Here is a 15989-nt window from a genome sequence, read left to right on the forward strand (position 1 = left end):
GCACTAGGGCCACAGAGCAGAGGCATTAATCATGCTCAGCAGAGTGAGGTGTAGACAGCTAGAGCTGTTAAAGCCCTGTCTCAGAAGAGAAGAGACAGTGTTAGCTATAGAGGTAAGTCTGTCTCCACCCTATCTGAATTACTCTTCTTGCTGTGACAAACAGAAAGCAGCTTAAAGAAGGGGTAGCAAGCTCACTTGAGGGGACGCTGTCCAGCATGGCGGGGAGGACGTGGCTATAGGAGCCTTACGGGGTGGTCATATCACATGATGCCAGGAAGCAGAGAGTGATGAACACCCCGCTTGTCATCTTTGTCCTCAGTCCGGGATTTCAGCCATGGGGTGTGCTGTCCATGTTGAGGATGAGTCATCCCGCCTCAGTGAGACTCCGGAAACACAGTTATAGACACACCTGAGGTGTGAGTCCGTGATGTCCTACTTCGGGTGTCTGTTGCTGGGACGAAGCACCATGACTAGAAAGCAAGTTGGGGAGGAAAGGGTTGATTTGGCTTATACTTCAACGTTGCTGTTCATCATTGAAGAAAATCAGGGTGGGGACTCAAGCAGGGCAGGAACCTGGAGGCAGGAGCTGGTGCGGAGACCATGAAGAGTGCTGCTTACTGGCTTGCTCCTCATGGCTTGGCTAAGCCTGCTTTCTTATAGAACCGAGGACCGCCAGCCCTGGGAATGACACCATACACGGTGGGCTGGGCCTGCCCTCATTAATCACTAATTAAGAAAATATTCTACAGGTAGGCCTACAACCTAATCTTACAGAGGCATTTTCTCAGTTGAGGTCCCCTCCTCTCAGATGACTTTAGCTTGTGTCAAGTTGACAAAACTATCCAGCACACATGGTAATTTTAAATCCAGACAAAATGACAGTGAAGGTTAACCATCACACTCCCTGTGTTAACTCCTCCTCCTTGTCTCAGGGGAAGCAACCATCTTTTCTCTGTGCACTGTACTAGGATAACCTCAGTGTGCACCCCAAACTAACATATGCCTTGCTTTGCATATTTCAGCTTTGTAGAAAAGTTATGCTGCAAGTCAGCTTTCATGGTTTGCCTTTCTTGCTAGTTTATATTGATCTCTGGATTTATCTCACTGATGTATTTCATTGTGTGACTATGTCATAGTTCATTTTTCCTTAATTGCCAGCATCCTTTCTAGTTACTTGCTTTATACACAGTGCTCTGAGTAAAAGAGATACGTTGCTTAATGACTTAAATGTGATAAATGGCATAAATATCCTCAGAAAGTCCATTTTGTTCCTTTTTATGCTATTTAGTTATTTTGTGTATGTGTGCACAAGCACATGAGAAGGTCCAAGGACGACTTTGCTTCCACTGTGTAGGGCTAAGGTACTGAACCGAGGTCATCAAGCTTGGCAGCAGCCATGTTTATCTGATGAGCCATCTCAGCAGCCCTAAATTCTCTTTTGTTTTGGTGATCTTTAATTTTTGTCTTTGTCTTTGAGTAAAATTGCATGTCTTTTGTACTTGTTGTTCGTTAGGTAAGTTTGGCTACTGTGATTTTTGTAGCCAGCCAGAAAGCCTTGTCTGCGGAGGTGAAGGCAGTAATCAAGCAGCAGCTTGAAAGCGTCTCCAGTGGGTGGACCGTGTACCGGATTGCCAGGCAGGCTTCCAGAATGGTATGGGCTTCCCTTTTGAGTGAAGGTGCTTGGCGGGATGTTAGAACATGTACCTTAAATGATGTGATCATTCTTATAGTCAGAAATCAAAGTACATACGGAAGTTGTCTCAGTCAGTGTTCTACTACTGTGAAGAGACATCATGGCAAGGCAACTCTTGTAAAAAAAAAGCTGGCTTACAGTTTCAGAGGGTTAGTCTATTATCATCATGGTGGGAGGTGTGGCTATAGACAAGAAGGTACTAGAGAAGTAGCTGAGAGTTTTATATCCTGATCCACAGGCATCAGGCAGAGAGACACTGAGCCAAGCATGATATTTGAAACCTAATAGCCCACCCCCAATGGCACATCTTCTACAGCAGGGCCACACCTCCTAATCCCTGTAATCTCTTCAAACAGCTCCACTCCCTGAGGACCAAGCATTCAAACATGACCCATGGGGCCATTCTCAAGAATTGCTTGTTACTTATGGTCTCTGAGGATGGCAATGGAGCCGTTCTAACTTAACTTTCCTCGTAAGCCATGGCCAGTGTAATGAATAGGTGACGGTCACCCTGCATCTAGAGTTATCAGCAGCACTTTTACTTTGATATAGGTTGTGGTACCTGGACCTCTTCCCACTTGCTGTTTCTGTCATTATTTATCAGCACATATTTTCTTCTCATTCTTTCGCCAACCTGATCGTTGAATTTTTTTAAGATACAAAGCGTTGTTAGTCCTGAGACCAGAAACCTGGGGCTTAGTCCAGAGACCAGAGTGTAAGGGGCACAGTGGCTCAGGTGGTTGGAGCAGGTGCTGTTCTGTATCAGCTCCCCTGGGAGGAGCACAGACTGCACTGCTGACTGTAAGGGCATGTTGAGGAGCTTGGGTGGCTCTGCCTCCAAGGTCCTGAGTGCCATTCACCTTCCACCAGGTAACTCTGTCACCTCCTAAATAGCTCCTGCAAAATGATACACAGGTAATTAATTATACTTCCTGTAGTTTAGACTAAATTCTAGACTTGAGTTACCATTCGCTCCACTTATTTTCTCGTTGGAACTGTTCTAGTAAAGATTTGAGGCATTGTGTTAGAACAAGCAGCTTGGCATATTTTTTCTGAAGAAATACTTAGACTGTCTTAAGGAGTTATGTAATATGAGACATGATATTTGGGCTTATTCTGGGTTTGTCTTCTACTTGCTGAATATAGAGCCTCACCCTGGCCTCTTTCTTTGTTAGGGCAACCATGACATGGCGAGAGAGCTTTACCAGAGTTTGCTGACGCAGGTCGCATCAGAACACTTCTACTTCTGGCTGAACAGTCTGAAGGAGTTCTCACATGCAGAGCAGTGTCTGACTGGGCTGCAGGAGGATAGCTTCAGCTCAGCACTTTCCTGCATTGCTGAGTCTCTGAAATTCTACCACAAAGGGATTGCCTCCTTAACAGTGAGTCCTCTCCCCAGTCGTGGAGATTGGTGAAGGAAGGATGCTTTTCTCTCTGCCTTGGGTTACCCTCTTTTGACAACTTGTGAAACCTGATGGTAATATCATAATAATAGATATACAGGGAAATAAAACTCTTATTAGTATTCTTAGTTGATGAAAACTTTCTTTACACCACAGAAAAGTTAAGAGCAGTGGAGAGAGCCTCCTTCCTTCATGTTCTTAGTAAGATGCTAGCCTGCTGTGACACCACTAAGTAGAGGGCTTTGCAGGGTGCTTTGTAATGTTAAGGATTAAACCTGAAGCCATGTGCATGCTAGGTAGATGCTCTGTCACAGCATCTACAGTGAGTCTTTTATTTCATAACTTAAAACTCTGCAACCCTTTAATACAGTTCCTTGTGTTGTCGTGACCCCCAGTCATAAAATTACATTCATTGCCACTTCATAACTATAATTTTGCTACTGCTATAAATTGTAATGTAAATACCTATTTTCCTTTGGTCTTGGGTGATCCCTGTGAAAGACCCAAAGGGGTCATGACCCATAGGTTGAAAGCTACTGCTTGATAGTAAGAAGGAAGTTGTTGAAATTCTAATGTAGTACTGTTTAACCATCTGTGGTTTCCAGAATAACAGTCACCTACGATTCTTAATCTGCCAAGAAAGGACTGCAAAGATGAGACCCTACTTACATGTCTCAATTTTTGAAATTTTTACCAGTTTCTAGAAATGAGCTACATCCCTAAATAAGAACTTATTCCCAAAAAAAACCAGCACTTTCTGTATTAGTCAAAAGGCATTTTTCCCTAAAAATGAAGTGTTTCAGTACTCAGCGTTAAACATCTTTAAAGCATTGTGACACACCTTGAAGAATTGTATTGACTGACCTGAGCCCTATTTGCATATGTTTATAATATATTTGAAATATTATTAAGTCTGGGCCAATCAAAAAGCAATGTTCCAAATGAAGCTAAGGATAAATGTCATGGACTAGCTGTGCAGACAATTGTGGTACATTTGAAATCCTACTAGAATTGATTGACAAGTATTTAAAACGAGCACACATAAAGATCCATAGCACCTCCTCTGCCTACCCTCTCCATCCCTCTCTCACACCCTAAGCAGTCCCTCAACAGCCTCTCCAGCCCTCCTCTCCATTTCAAGGACAGCACTGACTGCTACTTTGCTCTTGACTGTTCTGGAAAAGGAAAGGTTGTTATGCTTATATCAAGCTAATCAATGCCATAGAAAGTTTCAAGTTACTGATTTGGATTGATAAGATTACTTGGTTTTCTAATTTATGAAGAATGGGAGGTTATTATCACTCAGTAGTAAAAAGTGCCATGCGCAGTCCTGACAGCTCTTCCAGAGGATCTAGCTTTGGTTCCCAGCATTCACACGGTGGCTCTCAACCCTGTCACTCTAGTTCCAGTAGATCCAGTGCCTCCTGGCAAAACATTTGTTCATAGAAAAATGAAAATAATTTTTTAAAGGTCTGCTGGGCAGATATCTTCTGGGTTTTGTTTTGTTTTGTTTTGTTTTTGTTTTTGTTTTTGTTTTTGTTTTTTTGTAATGTCTGTAGTTAATGAGGAAAGCCAGAATCTTTACATAGGAGGAGAGTAGTTGGCTAACAGTGGACTCCCTCTGCCTGAGGCTTGACTCTGCACTGACTCAATGCCCCTGGGCTTTGGGCCTCAGTTTTTCTCCTACTAAAATGAAATCACTACACATTACCAAAACTTGCCCAGTGCCCAACACTATTCTTTAAAGATTAAAACAGGAACCAAGAAGCTGCATGTGCTGGCTCATACCTGTACTTCTGGAACTTGGGAAGCTGAACAAGAAGGCTGTCCTAACTGTGTGTCTGCTCTGGACTGCCTGCTGAGTTGAAGGCCAGTATGAGCTCCAGTGTGAACTACAGTTCTTTCCCTGAAAGGAAAGAAGCAGCACATACAGTACACCAGAACAAAACAGAGAGAGAGCGAGGGAGGGAGAGAAGTGAGAAGGTTCCGATTCTGTGTTTGGTGTATTCCATGGTATATGCCAACAGGAGTGCAGTGTTTAGTTCCCAGTGTAATGCTGTATGATAGAGGGGTCCTGCTTCGTACAGATAGCTTGTAGTACCTCATGCTGTGTTGTGCCAAAGCCTCCTGTGTTTTATGGTGAAGAGATAGGCAGTCTGCTCAAGTTCCATTCAAGTGTCTTTTTTTCCTGAGCATGTGTAATTAGGTGTGGTTGGCTTTAAAGAGGCAGGTGACTTTGCGATGCTCCTTTCTGTATTCCAGGCTGCCAGCACACCACTGAATCCTTTAAGCTTTCAGTGTGAATTTGTAAAACTCAGGATCGATCTTCTCCAAGCCTTCTCCCAACTAATTTGCACTTGTAACAGCCTAAAGACAAGCCCTCCCCCTGCGATTGCCACGACCATTGCCATGACCTTGGGAAATGACCTTCAGAGGTGTGGTCGGATCTCCAATCAGGCACGTCTTCATTTCTCTCCATGGTGCATGGTGTTTTTATTTCAGAGACTTTGAAGATGAAAGGTTGTACAAATTAAAGTCAGTGATATGTGTCAGATGCTTACTGTGTGTTTGGCTGAGTAGGATGACTGTTGTGTTGAATAAACAGCCCCAGTGCTGTGTATGGTACAGAACGAGTGGGATGGTATTAAAGAACTGGGTATTAAAGAACTGTAAAAGTGTTAGGTATCCTAGTGAAGCTTGAAGAAATGAAAATGCAAGTGTTTTGTCTCTAGATATCATAAGTACATTATCACACCCTGTGAACATTCACAACTTCATTAGCCATCTTTGTTGATTTTGTGTAATAAAGTTATAAGAATGACAACTCAGTTTTTATTTGAACTTACCGATGATGAGGTTTCTGGGCTTTAATTTCTGTTTTTCCCTTCTTTGTAGATGAAGCAGTCCATGGAAGAATTCCGAGGCCTTGCTTCCCGGTACCGTGATCTCTATCAGGCATCCTTTGATGCAGACTCGGCAACCCTGAGGAATGTAGAACTGTATCCTGTATTTCTTGGGATTTCTTATTCTTGGGACATATTCTCTGAAATGTAGAGTAAATTTTCTCAACTAAAAATATAGATTAGATAATCTTAATATTTATTACAATTAACCAGTAATTTCTTTCTTTGAAATTGAATAGGAGCAAAATAACTTTATTTTTAAACTTTTTTTGTTTTGTTTTGTTTTGTTTTGTTTTGTTTTGTTTTGTTTTAAGTTTTTAAGGATTTCTCTGTGTAGCCCTGGCTGTCCTGGAACTCACTCTGTAGACCAGGCTGGCCTCAAACTCAGAGATCTCCCTGCATCTGCCTCCTGAGTGCTGGGGTCAAAGGTGTGCCCCGCCACTGCTTGGCTAATTTTACTCTTAAACTTAAGCCAATCTTTTAAAAGGGGTTGACTTCCTGGTGGTCTTGTCTACCTTAGAGAAGAACTGCCACAGCCCCGAGCTGTGCCCAGGGCAGTGATACAAACCTATCATCCCCGATACCAAGGAGACTGACACATGAGCCGGGAGATGGAAGCCAACTAGTAACTCAGCCAGACCCCTTCAACAGCCACAGCACAGTGCACTGGTGGCTGATGACTTCGGTTCCATCTCCTTTGTTGTGGTCACTGATACATGTTCCCTCAACTCCCCTGATGCCATCTGTATTTTCTTATTACCAATTTCCGATCTCATTGGAAAGAAGGAAAAAACTGTTCTGAAGTTGTCAGACTTATGAGTTAGTTCTTGGAGTTTTCATTAATTAATTGGTTGATTGAAACGTAATGAATGCTCTGTAGCGATAGTGTGTGGTGGTCTTTGTGTTCTTGTGTGTGACTTAACACTGTCGCAGGCAGCAGCAGAGCTGCTTACTAATGTCTCATGCCATAGAAGCCCTGGTTTTGGATCCTGAGTCAGCAAGGTGAGTTGGATGACACTTGCTTTATATAATTTCAAGGGCATTGTCACCTGATCATCGCACAGTTTTAGAAAGAGTTTAGTGTTTTAGAAAGAAGAGAAAGGAAAGCCAGAGTTCTCCTGGTTGCCTAGGAGCTGAGGACCAGGACAGAAAGATGTAGAGGACCCTCTCCCCTCTGCATTTACAACATTTACCTAGAACTATAACTGAGAAAGAGTTGTTTGAATGTGAAGTTTCTTCTTCTATGACTGAGCTTTGATGGAGAAATTGAGTTAATAGTTTTCCTTCCCACAATAACTAATTACTCAAAATAGTTGTGTCCATTAAGGAAGACTGCACATACAGTCTGTTTGGAGTGTTCTTTCATTCTGCATTTCACTCTGAAGCCAGGGAAGCCTGAGATTGCATTGCTGTGTTTTGAGATCTCTGCCATGTACGTTAGAATGTCAATCTCAGCCAAACAGATATTTTCTCTTCCACTTAGTGCATCTGTTGTAATATTTTTATTTCTTGTCTTAATGAAAAGTTAGAGTGTTGAACAGAGCCCCGGAGTCCAGCAGATATGACCACAGATGTCTCCACTGCTAGCTCAGTGAGTGTATTTGCTCTCACCAAGGCAGGGGTGCATAAGCTGCAGGCACAGCGCCTTCTGCCCAGGCAGAAGACATGTGGTGCCCTAACAGCAACAGTTCCTCTGAAAGTTTCCTAACAGAAACAGTTCGCACTAACCAACTTCCTCTGGTTAGTGTGTGCCCGGTATTAACACCCTGCCCTGCATACACTTCCAGATAGCCCTTTTCAAGTTTATTTAGGATTCGAGAGTTTTGTCTTATCTCTGTTAGAAATGTTTTCAGAGAAGGGAACAGGAAGAAATCTAGGCTAAGCTTTCCTGGCTCCAACCCAGCAGCCCCTGCTCCGTCCAGTGTGTTTCACTTCCAGACTGTCTACGTACAGCGTTTCCTCAGCTGTCTCCAAGTCTCATGGCATGCTAACCTAGTGATTTGCTAGCCTGCACTCTGTCTGTATTCCATCTGTTATTTATATGATGTCATATCTATATGTTACCTGCTGGCCCCTTCTCAAGTGTCTTTCCTATATGGTGACAATTAAATGCCTTCGTGTGAGTAGTTAAGAATTACATAATTTGTAGTCGGATTTGGGTTTGAATTACAGCTTGTCACTTAATAGTTACATAACCTTACCAAGCCTCAGTTTCCTTATCTGTAATTGGAAATAACTTCATTTTTTAAAAGATGAGGCGAGAGTGTGGACCATGTTTAGCAAATGCATGGAGGTATTAAAGGAGTCACTGGTTGGATGGATTCACTGCTGGTCTCTACTTAGCTTCCAGGAGTATGGGTCCACAGGCACTGCCCATGCCGACAGTGAGTATGAGAGAAGAATGATGTCTGTATACAGTCACGTCCTCGAGGAGGTGGAGTCGCTTAACCGGAAGTATGCCCCAGTTTCCTACATGGCAAGTGGCATTTTTTGCTAAGTTTTTATAATTGAGGAAGTGGGTTTTTTTTTTTTTAATATATATCTAGCACTTTTCTTTATTATTAAGACTTCATCGTAAAGAACATACAAATTAGGAATATCACACAGTGTAGCCAGCCTGTCTCAGCCCGCCAGCACCGAATAATGACACCGGAACCTTTTTGTATTAGTGAAAGCTTAGGCCTTATAGCTTGGGCTTGTCCTCAACTAGCTGTGTAAGTTGATTGACTCCATCTATACTACTCCATGTTTGCCACATGGCCTGTTACCTGTAATTCAGTCCCAGGACTTCCGACTTCCTCCTGTCTGACTGGCGAATCTCACCCCTCTCAATTCTTCCCATAGTTCCTATCTCTGCCTGGGTGTCCTGAAATTCCTCTCTGGTCTCAGCTATAGACTCTCAGCTCTTGATTAAACCAATCAGAAGGTGATGGAGAAGAACATTTACAAAATTATGAGGCAGGTGCTGAGCAATTAGAATAACAATACCAAAGTCCAGGTGGTACTCTGCTCTCTGCTGACACAGAAATCAACATTTGTATGATACAAGGACAACCTTCCCACAGTTGCAAGCAGATTATCCCAACAGTCAGAGAGATAAGGCAAACCCACATTCTATAATACAGGTTAGTGGACTTCTGCATAGTTAGGGGAGCCAGCCCCGAAATTTTACATTCTCACTGTGCATCTATCCACCAAAATACCAGTGATAAGGATAACAAACCCGCCCACCGCAGCACTTAGCCCATCTCCTGACTGCATGACCATACTGACATACCAATTCTTACTCCCCCAGGTGCAGGCAACTTTTATCAGGTCCACCTTGTGTAGGTGCAGACCAACTTCTTTATTTTACACTTCTCAAACAATCAAAGTAATTCCTTACTCTAACTTCAAACTAGAGTCACTTTGGAAGCTTTTTAAAAACCACATCAGTATCCAATCATCCCTCCCAGCAGGCCTGGCCCCCACAGTGATAGCAGGGGGAAGAGCAGAAGCCGGGCACTCATACAGTGGCTCCAGCATTAGAGCCTTCAGCCACAGGTACAGACAGACAACTGTTGGAGTGTCTAAGGCACTTTCAGGGCAGTGTTTCAGTATATTTAAACATGTCGAGTGCAGTATGGGCTTACAGTGTATCTGATGGGTTTAATCACAGCATAATCCTGCCATTAGACAAAGGACAGCATTTTTTAGAAGCATCTATGTGGTTCCATCATGCTGCCAGGGTTGAAGACACAGAATACAAAATTAGTAAATAAATCTGATTTTAGAAAAAAATTAAGAAAATGAAGTAGAAATCTATGATTGCAACTTTTTTTGAGGGGGTGGGTAGTGGGCTGCGGTTTGAGACAGGGTTTCTCTGTATTGTCTTAATTGTCCTCTTAATTTGCTCTGTAGACCAGGTTGGGCTCGGACTCAAGAGATCTGTGTGTCTCCTGAGTGCTGGGATTAAAGGTGTATGCCATGGCTATTAGACAAATTTTTTTGTTTATTAATTAATTAATGTTTTTATGTATGAGTGCTTTGTTGCATGTACATCCATGTGCATGCCAGAAGAGGGCATGAGATCCCTTTATAGACGGTCATGAGCCACCATGTGGGTACTGGGAATTGAACCTGGTTCGTCTGGAAGAGCAGCCAGCTCTTAAACACTGGGCCATGTCTCTCCAGCCCACAACTCTTTTTTTTTTTTTTTTTTTTTTTAAACTGTGTGTGTGTGTGTGTGTGTGTGTGTGTGCGCGCGCGCGCATGTGTGTTTTGACTGAATTGTCTGAATAGCACATGTGTGCCTAATCTGAGGAAACAGAAAAGGGTGCCAGGTCTCCTGAATCTTGAGTTACAGGTGGGTTGTAAGCTAGCACATGTGCTTAGAATTGAACCCAGGACCTCTGGAAGAGCAGCCAGTGCTTTACTACTGGGCCACCTCTCCAGCCCCACTGAGCACTCTTGACATGGATGACGATGTTCTGTGTAGTTGTAGATGTTGTGCTTTCTTGCCCTGTGGTGTGTGCTCTTGGAAGCATTTGTCGGCAGTTTCCTCAGCTGACTTCTCTCTCTCCCACAGCACACAGCATGCCTCTGCAATGCCATCATCGCTTTGCTGAAAGTTCCTCTTTCGTTTCAGAGATACTTCTTCCAGAAACTACAGTCTACTAGCATCAAGGTATGGTAGAAAAAACAGGTTTAAAAACTAGCTAAGTGCCGTGCAGTGGTGGCACACGCCTTTAATCCTAGCACTTGGGAGGCAGAGGCAGGCGGATTTCTGAGGTCGAGGCCAGCCTGGTCTACAGAGTGAGTTCCAGGACAGCCCAGGCTATACAGAGAAACCCTGTCTCCAAAAACCAAAAAAAAAAAAAAAAAAACCTAGCTAAGTGGGGCTGGAGAGATGGCTTGTTGAGTAACACTACCTGACACGAGTTCAATGCCCAAGACCCGTATGGTAGAAAAGAATGATTCCTAAAAGTTGTCCTCTGACCTCCATGTGCATGCTGCAGCACTCATGTGTGCATGCGCCCTCCCTCCCTCCCCCCTCTCTCTAGTGTAATAAAAACCAGCTAGCTAGCATCTGAAGATTTAATGAAACATAGCTAAAATTTAGTATCTTTACTTTAGCATAAATAAAAATTTAGTTCTAAGACTTCAGTTGAAGGCCTTTACCCCTTCATCTGATGATTTGAGGAAGGCAGTAGGTTTTGAAATTTACCATAATGAGACCTGCATTTGGTAATGGAGCCTGTCTGCCCCTTACCTCCAGGAATGAGTGCTTGTAAGACTGTTGCCAGGGATGAGTCTGTCCCAACAGGTCCGGCTTTGGTGGGATAGGCCCTATCTCAGCATCACCGGCCCTGCCTTCCAAGTCCTGTTGCCACTGAAGGACAAGCTTAGGGAACTAACTCTCGGGGAGAGTTAGTATATTGAAATGCTTAAGCCACTCAAAATTAAAAGCTATTTTTAATTCAGACAGTAGAATTGTGAAAGAAGGAGATTGTCTCCTAAGAGAGATGGCTTGGATTCTGCCTGTTAGTGAATATGTCCAGTGAACTTTGCATCCATTTAGTGCTTTTGGTCCAAGAAGACCTTAATAACCAGGAAAGGTGACCTTGAGCAGGCCTAAGGCAGGCTGTCTGCACATTGCTGGCAAGTTCAGAGGCTCAGTGACATCACACTTGAACTTTCTGCAGTTGAGATGCATCTGGGATTTGCAGTGCCTTTTTTTTTTTTTTTTTTTTTTTTAAGAAAAATTAACTTTAAAATGTTACTCGATTAGCAGCTGGAGGCCACAGGATCAGCCCTAAGACCCCCAATTTGTTTTGCGTTCATTATGGAAACTGACTTTTTTAAATACCACAATAACTCTATTAATGTCAGTTATCTTAGAATTTTAAGTTTGTTTGTATTTTAATTGAGTATTTTAAATTACTTAAGAAAATTAAACAATAAAAAAAATTCCTAGAAGCAAAGAGATACCCAGTGGACATAAACATTTACACATAGTGTTTCCCCTGAGGAAGTGGTTCAATGTATCTTCCCCTCCCTCAGCAGAAAGCTCCCAAGGAGACCCCTACTGGCAGCCAGTGCCTTTGCCTGCTACACTCAAACAAAACAGATCTGAGTAAGAACCCAGAGGTATTAAAAGGAGGCTTGACATGGACGGTCCCTCTGCAGGATGTAGCAGCACAGTGTGGTCACGGGGATGGTCAAAAGTGTGTTCATCTATTACCAGTGATCAGCGCGGCCAGGTTTGGTTTTGGTCGTCAGCACTTCCTTTACTGTTCTGTTCCAGCTTGCTCTGTCACCTTCTCCTCGGAACCCTGCAGAGCCCATTGCTGTACAGAACAACCAGCAGCTGGCATTAAAGGTAGAAGGCGTTGTTCAGCATGGGTCTAAACCAGGACTGTTCCGCAGAATTCAGTCTGTGTGTCTGAATGTTTCTTCCACTCTACAGAGTAAATCCGGCCAAGACTATAAGGTGAGTCTCAGGGGGTCATAACTTAACAGCGTAGCTGGGGCCTGGGAGACTTAAGCATGTTCTTTTTTCTTTGCTTGACAAAAAAAGTAAACAAAGCATCCCAGCAGAGATCAAAACATGACTTCTGTAACTCTTGGTGCAGTATGGAACCTGTCTGAGGTCCGCACAGCAAGAACTACCTGACTTTGTGCCTCTGGTCGGGGGTCCTACCCTGCCTAGGCCCATGCAACTAGAAGAGACTGGCCCTGTGTTCCTAGAGGGAAGGAAACAAGGGCGCTCACCTCCTCATGCCTGCTTCCTGCCCTGAAGCCTTGTTCATAAGACCCTACTACTCTGGAGCCATCTCAGAGGCTCCCCCTCCTCATGAGGAGTGCTGCCTGCTGTGGTGCATAATGTACAATGTAGGTCACTTCGTCCCAGGGAACCTTGGGAATTTGCTTCCTCTAGATGTCCTGAGGTAGGTAAGTTAGCTAGCATCAGTCAGGTTGATGTTGCTATCCAAAACCAGCAAGTGTGAGGACCTGGGTTTGGATTTCCACAACCTGGGTACAAAGCTAACCCTAGGGATGGGATGAAGACAGATAGATTCCTGATGCTCACTGGTCAGCCACCCTGGCCAGATAAATCCATGAGAACCAAGTTCATTCATATACTGTCTCAAAAAATAAAGGTGGAGAGTGGTTGAGGAAAAACACCCAGCGTTGACCTCTGGCCTCCACTACATGTGTGCCCCCACACAAACACACGCACACATGATCATTTCATCACAGTTTTAGGTAGGAGGCTGAGGGGGACTGTTGTGGCTGTCGTCTTGCTTTATTGTCTTTGATGCTGTCCTCTCAGCCTGCACCATCTGCTCTCTGATAAGGCTCAGTCTCCATTCCGCCATTCTCTTCCCTTTTCTTTGATTAATGGAGCCCTTAGCCACTCTATAAGTATGTGTTAAGTGATGAACCATGGACTGTATGGACTATGGTTAGAACACCCCTGTGAGCTCACGGGTGAGTGAGCTCAGATGTCACTGGGGATCGTAATGAGAGTTATGGAACTTGTCCCAGTTTGCAGGTGTCTCCAGCACCGCAGACAGGGCCTAGCTCCCAGAGGACACTGAATAAGCAGCTCTTGCTGGTTTAACAATCCTTGTGTTCCAGATTCCCATTGACAGCATGACCAATGAGATGGAGCAGAGGGTTGAGCCACATAATGATTACTTCAGCACCCAGTTTCTGTTGAACTTTGCTGTCCTTGGAACACACAGCATTACAGTAGAGTCATCAGTGAGAGATGCCAATGGCATCATCTGGAAGACTGGCCCCAGAACTACCATGTTTGTCAAGTCCCTGGAAGACCCCTATTCCCAGCAGATTCGCCTGCAGCAGCAGCAAGCCCAGCAGCCTTTGCAGCCTCAGCCACAGCCTCGCAGTGCCTACACCCGCTTTTAGCTGTGCTACAGGAATACTGCTGCCACACTGCACAGCCATCAGCCTACAAGAAGAGTCTTCTCATCATGTGTGTTAAGTGTAAATGTTACAGTGCGAAATCCAGGACTCGATGATTTCTGTAATGTAGCATTCTGGTGATTTTTTTTTTTTCTTAAAAATTTAGTGTAAGAAATAACTTGGCTCTTAGCCCAGAAGGTGCATTTTTTTCCATTTCTTAAGCGCAGTCTTCTGTCCTACACTTAGCATTTTTGTTGTATTCTTTGTGGTTGACGAGCTTTTCTTCTTCCAAGAATAGTCATAGGTCATTGGTAAATTTGACTATGTCTCTACCAGGATTATTGTGCTGACTGGCCCAGGCCTGGGGTTTAAGGTAGGCAGAGGGAAGTATTGTCGAGTCCCTGCAGTGCTCCACCAGGGCTGGAGAGTAAGCAGCACCTACCTTCTGGTCTTTGGGAGCCTGTGGTCCACAGGCTCAGAATCCTGCTTTTTTTGTTGGCACCTCTTACCCTCCTTCTCCTGTGAATAAGTTCATGGAACTTGTCCCAGTTTGCAGGTGTCTGCAGCACGCCAGACAGGGCCTGTTAGTTTATTGTTTTGGTCTTTAATTGAGCCCCCCAAAACAAACAATCAAACAAAGAAAAACCAAACAGCTCACAGCTACTTAGAAAAGTTGGAAATGAATGGTGGTGTTTTTTTCTGGTGTGTGACTAGTGTGGACTTCTTACATTTTTTTCTACAAATAGAATATGGTTCACATATGTCTTCCTGTTTGTTATGGGGACAGATCCTTCCCTCTGGTTTCTACTAGATGAGGTATTGACTCTACACCTGATGTCTAGACAGCAGTCTCCGGGCCATAACCTCAACTGGGATGCTCAGGGAACAGACTCTGGTGAGCCAGAAAAGCCCTTTTTCTACTTCAGTCATGGTTGGAGACTATATGACAGCACACTTATTCCAGGTTTGATTTAACTTTGACCATGGCCGCTCAGTGCTTACAGACCACAGTTAATAGACAGGATGAACTGAACATGCTGACAGGCGGGGGGGTGGGGGGGGGGGTGGCTGCTAAGGGCATGGGCCCTGGATTTCCCTGTGTAAATAAATCTCCTAATTTCTTTGCTTGTGTTTTACTTTTTTTTTTCTTCAAAGTCATACTGATTCATAAGAGGACTTGACTTTTTAAAATGGTGTTTGGGGTTTTGTTTTTGTTTGTTTTTTTCCTGTCACATTACCCCTGGGGCTGGGAAGTGATTGACAGCATGGTTCCCCCTGAGGTCACTTTGCTTTCCGAGCTGTTACCTCTGATAGCCAGTTCTCCTCCCATTGCACGTGCAAGCCTACTGTATCCACTGTAAATGACCTCCCCCCAGCCACCTCAGTGCACAGTCTGCACTTGATCCGCATCTGGCTACTGCTGCCAGAGTGCTAGGGAAGACCCATGCAGAGCCTGTGTCCTTTGCTGGATATGGAAAGAGCTGAGTCAATGTCCCACTTTGGGCTCTGTGGTGAGTTGTCTGTGTCTCTGTAGAGTCAGACTTTAGCCTCTTTGCAAATGGCTGAATTAGACTGGGTTTCTCCTACTTACTCTGTCACCAGCCCAACTTAGCACCCAGAGGAAGACAGGATCTCTCAGTGTAGCCCTGGCTGTCCTAGTACTTGCTTACAAACCAGGCTAGCCTCTAACTCTGACTGCCTTTGCCTCCTGAGTGCTGGGACTAAAGATGTGTGCCACCACACCCAGCCTGTCCTTTTTTAATTTTAAGTAGCTGATACTGTAGAATGGGTTCCTTGGATTTCTTGTACTGTTGTGACCCTCAGACCCCAATACAAACTTGAAAAACAAATAAAAGCAGGTCCTGATCGTTCAGAGTTTGAAAGTAACTGAAGCAAACTAGACTCAGTATGTCCAGTAGACCCAGGAGTGGCATTGTCTGGCTGTATGTTCAGTGTAGTGGGTTGTTTTTTGTTTTGTTTTGTTCTACCAACCTTTAAGTAGTTACTCAGGGAGGGGATTGTGTTTATAAATTTGACACTAATGAATGAAAAGGATAATCCAAAAAAAAAGAAGAAGAA

At 44.0% G+C, this 15989-nt stretch overlaps 1 protein-coding gene across 1 annotated transcript in view; it reads left to right on the plus strand.

The window, feature by feature from the left end:
• The window catches only part of Ints7 (integrator complex subunit 7), a 52961-nt gene extending 37928 nt beyond the window's left edge, over positions 1-15033 (plus strand). The window contains exons 12-20 of the mRNA XM_034513059.2: positions 1514-1651; positions 2869-3075; positions 5359-5553; positions 5992-6095; positions 6933-7001; positions 8343-8475; positions 10567-10665; positions 12286-12471; positions 13623-15033. Of these exons, the coding sequence (XP_034368950.1) occupies positions 1514-1651; positions 2869-3075; positions 5359-5553; positions 5992-6095; positions 6933-7001; positions 8343-8475; positions 10567-10665; positions 12286-12471; positions 13623-13913 (1422 nt within the window). The 3' untranslated portion in view covers positions 13914-15033. The remainder of the gene's footprint in view (positions 1-1513; positions 1652-2868; positions 3076-5358; positions 5554-5991; positions 6096-6932; positions 7002-8342; positions 8476-10566; positions 10666-12285; positions 12472-13622) is intronic.
• The last annotated feature ends 956 nt before the right edge of the window (positions 15034-15989 follow it).

This window comes from Arvicanthis niloticus, chromosome 10, assembly GCF_011762505.2.
Source record: "Arvicanthis niloticus isolate mArvNil1 chromosome 10, mArvNil1.pat.X, whole genome shotgun sequence".
Taxonomy (NCBI): domain Eukaryota; kingdom Metazoa; phylum Chordata; class Mammalia; order Rodentia; family Muridae; genus Arvicanthis; species Arvicanthis niloticus.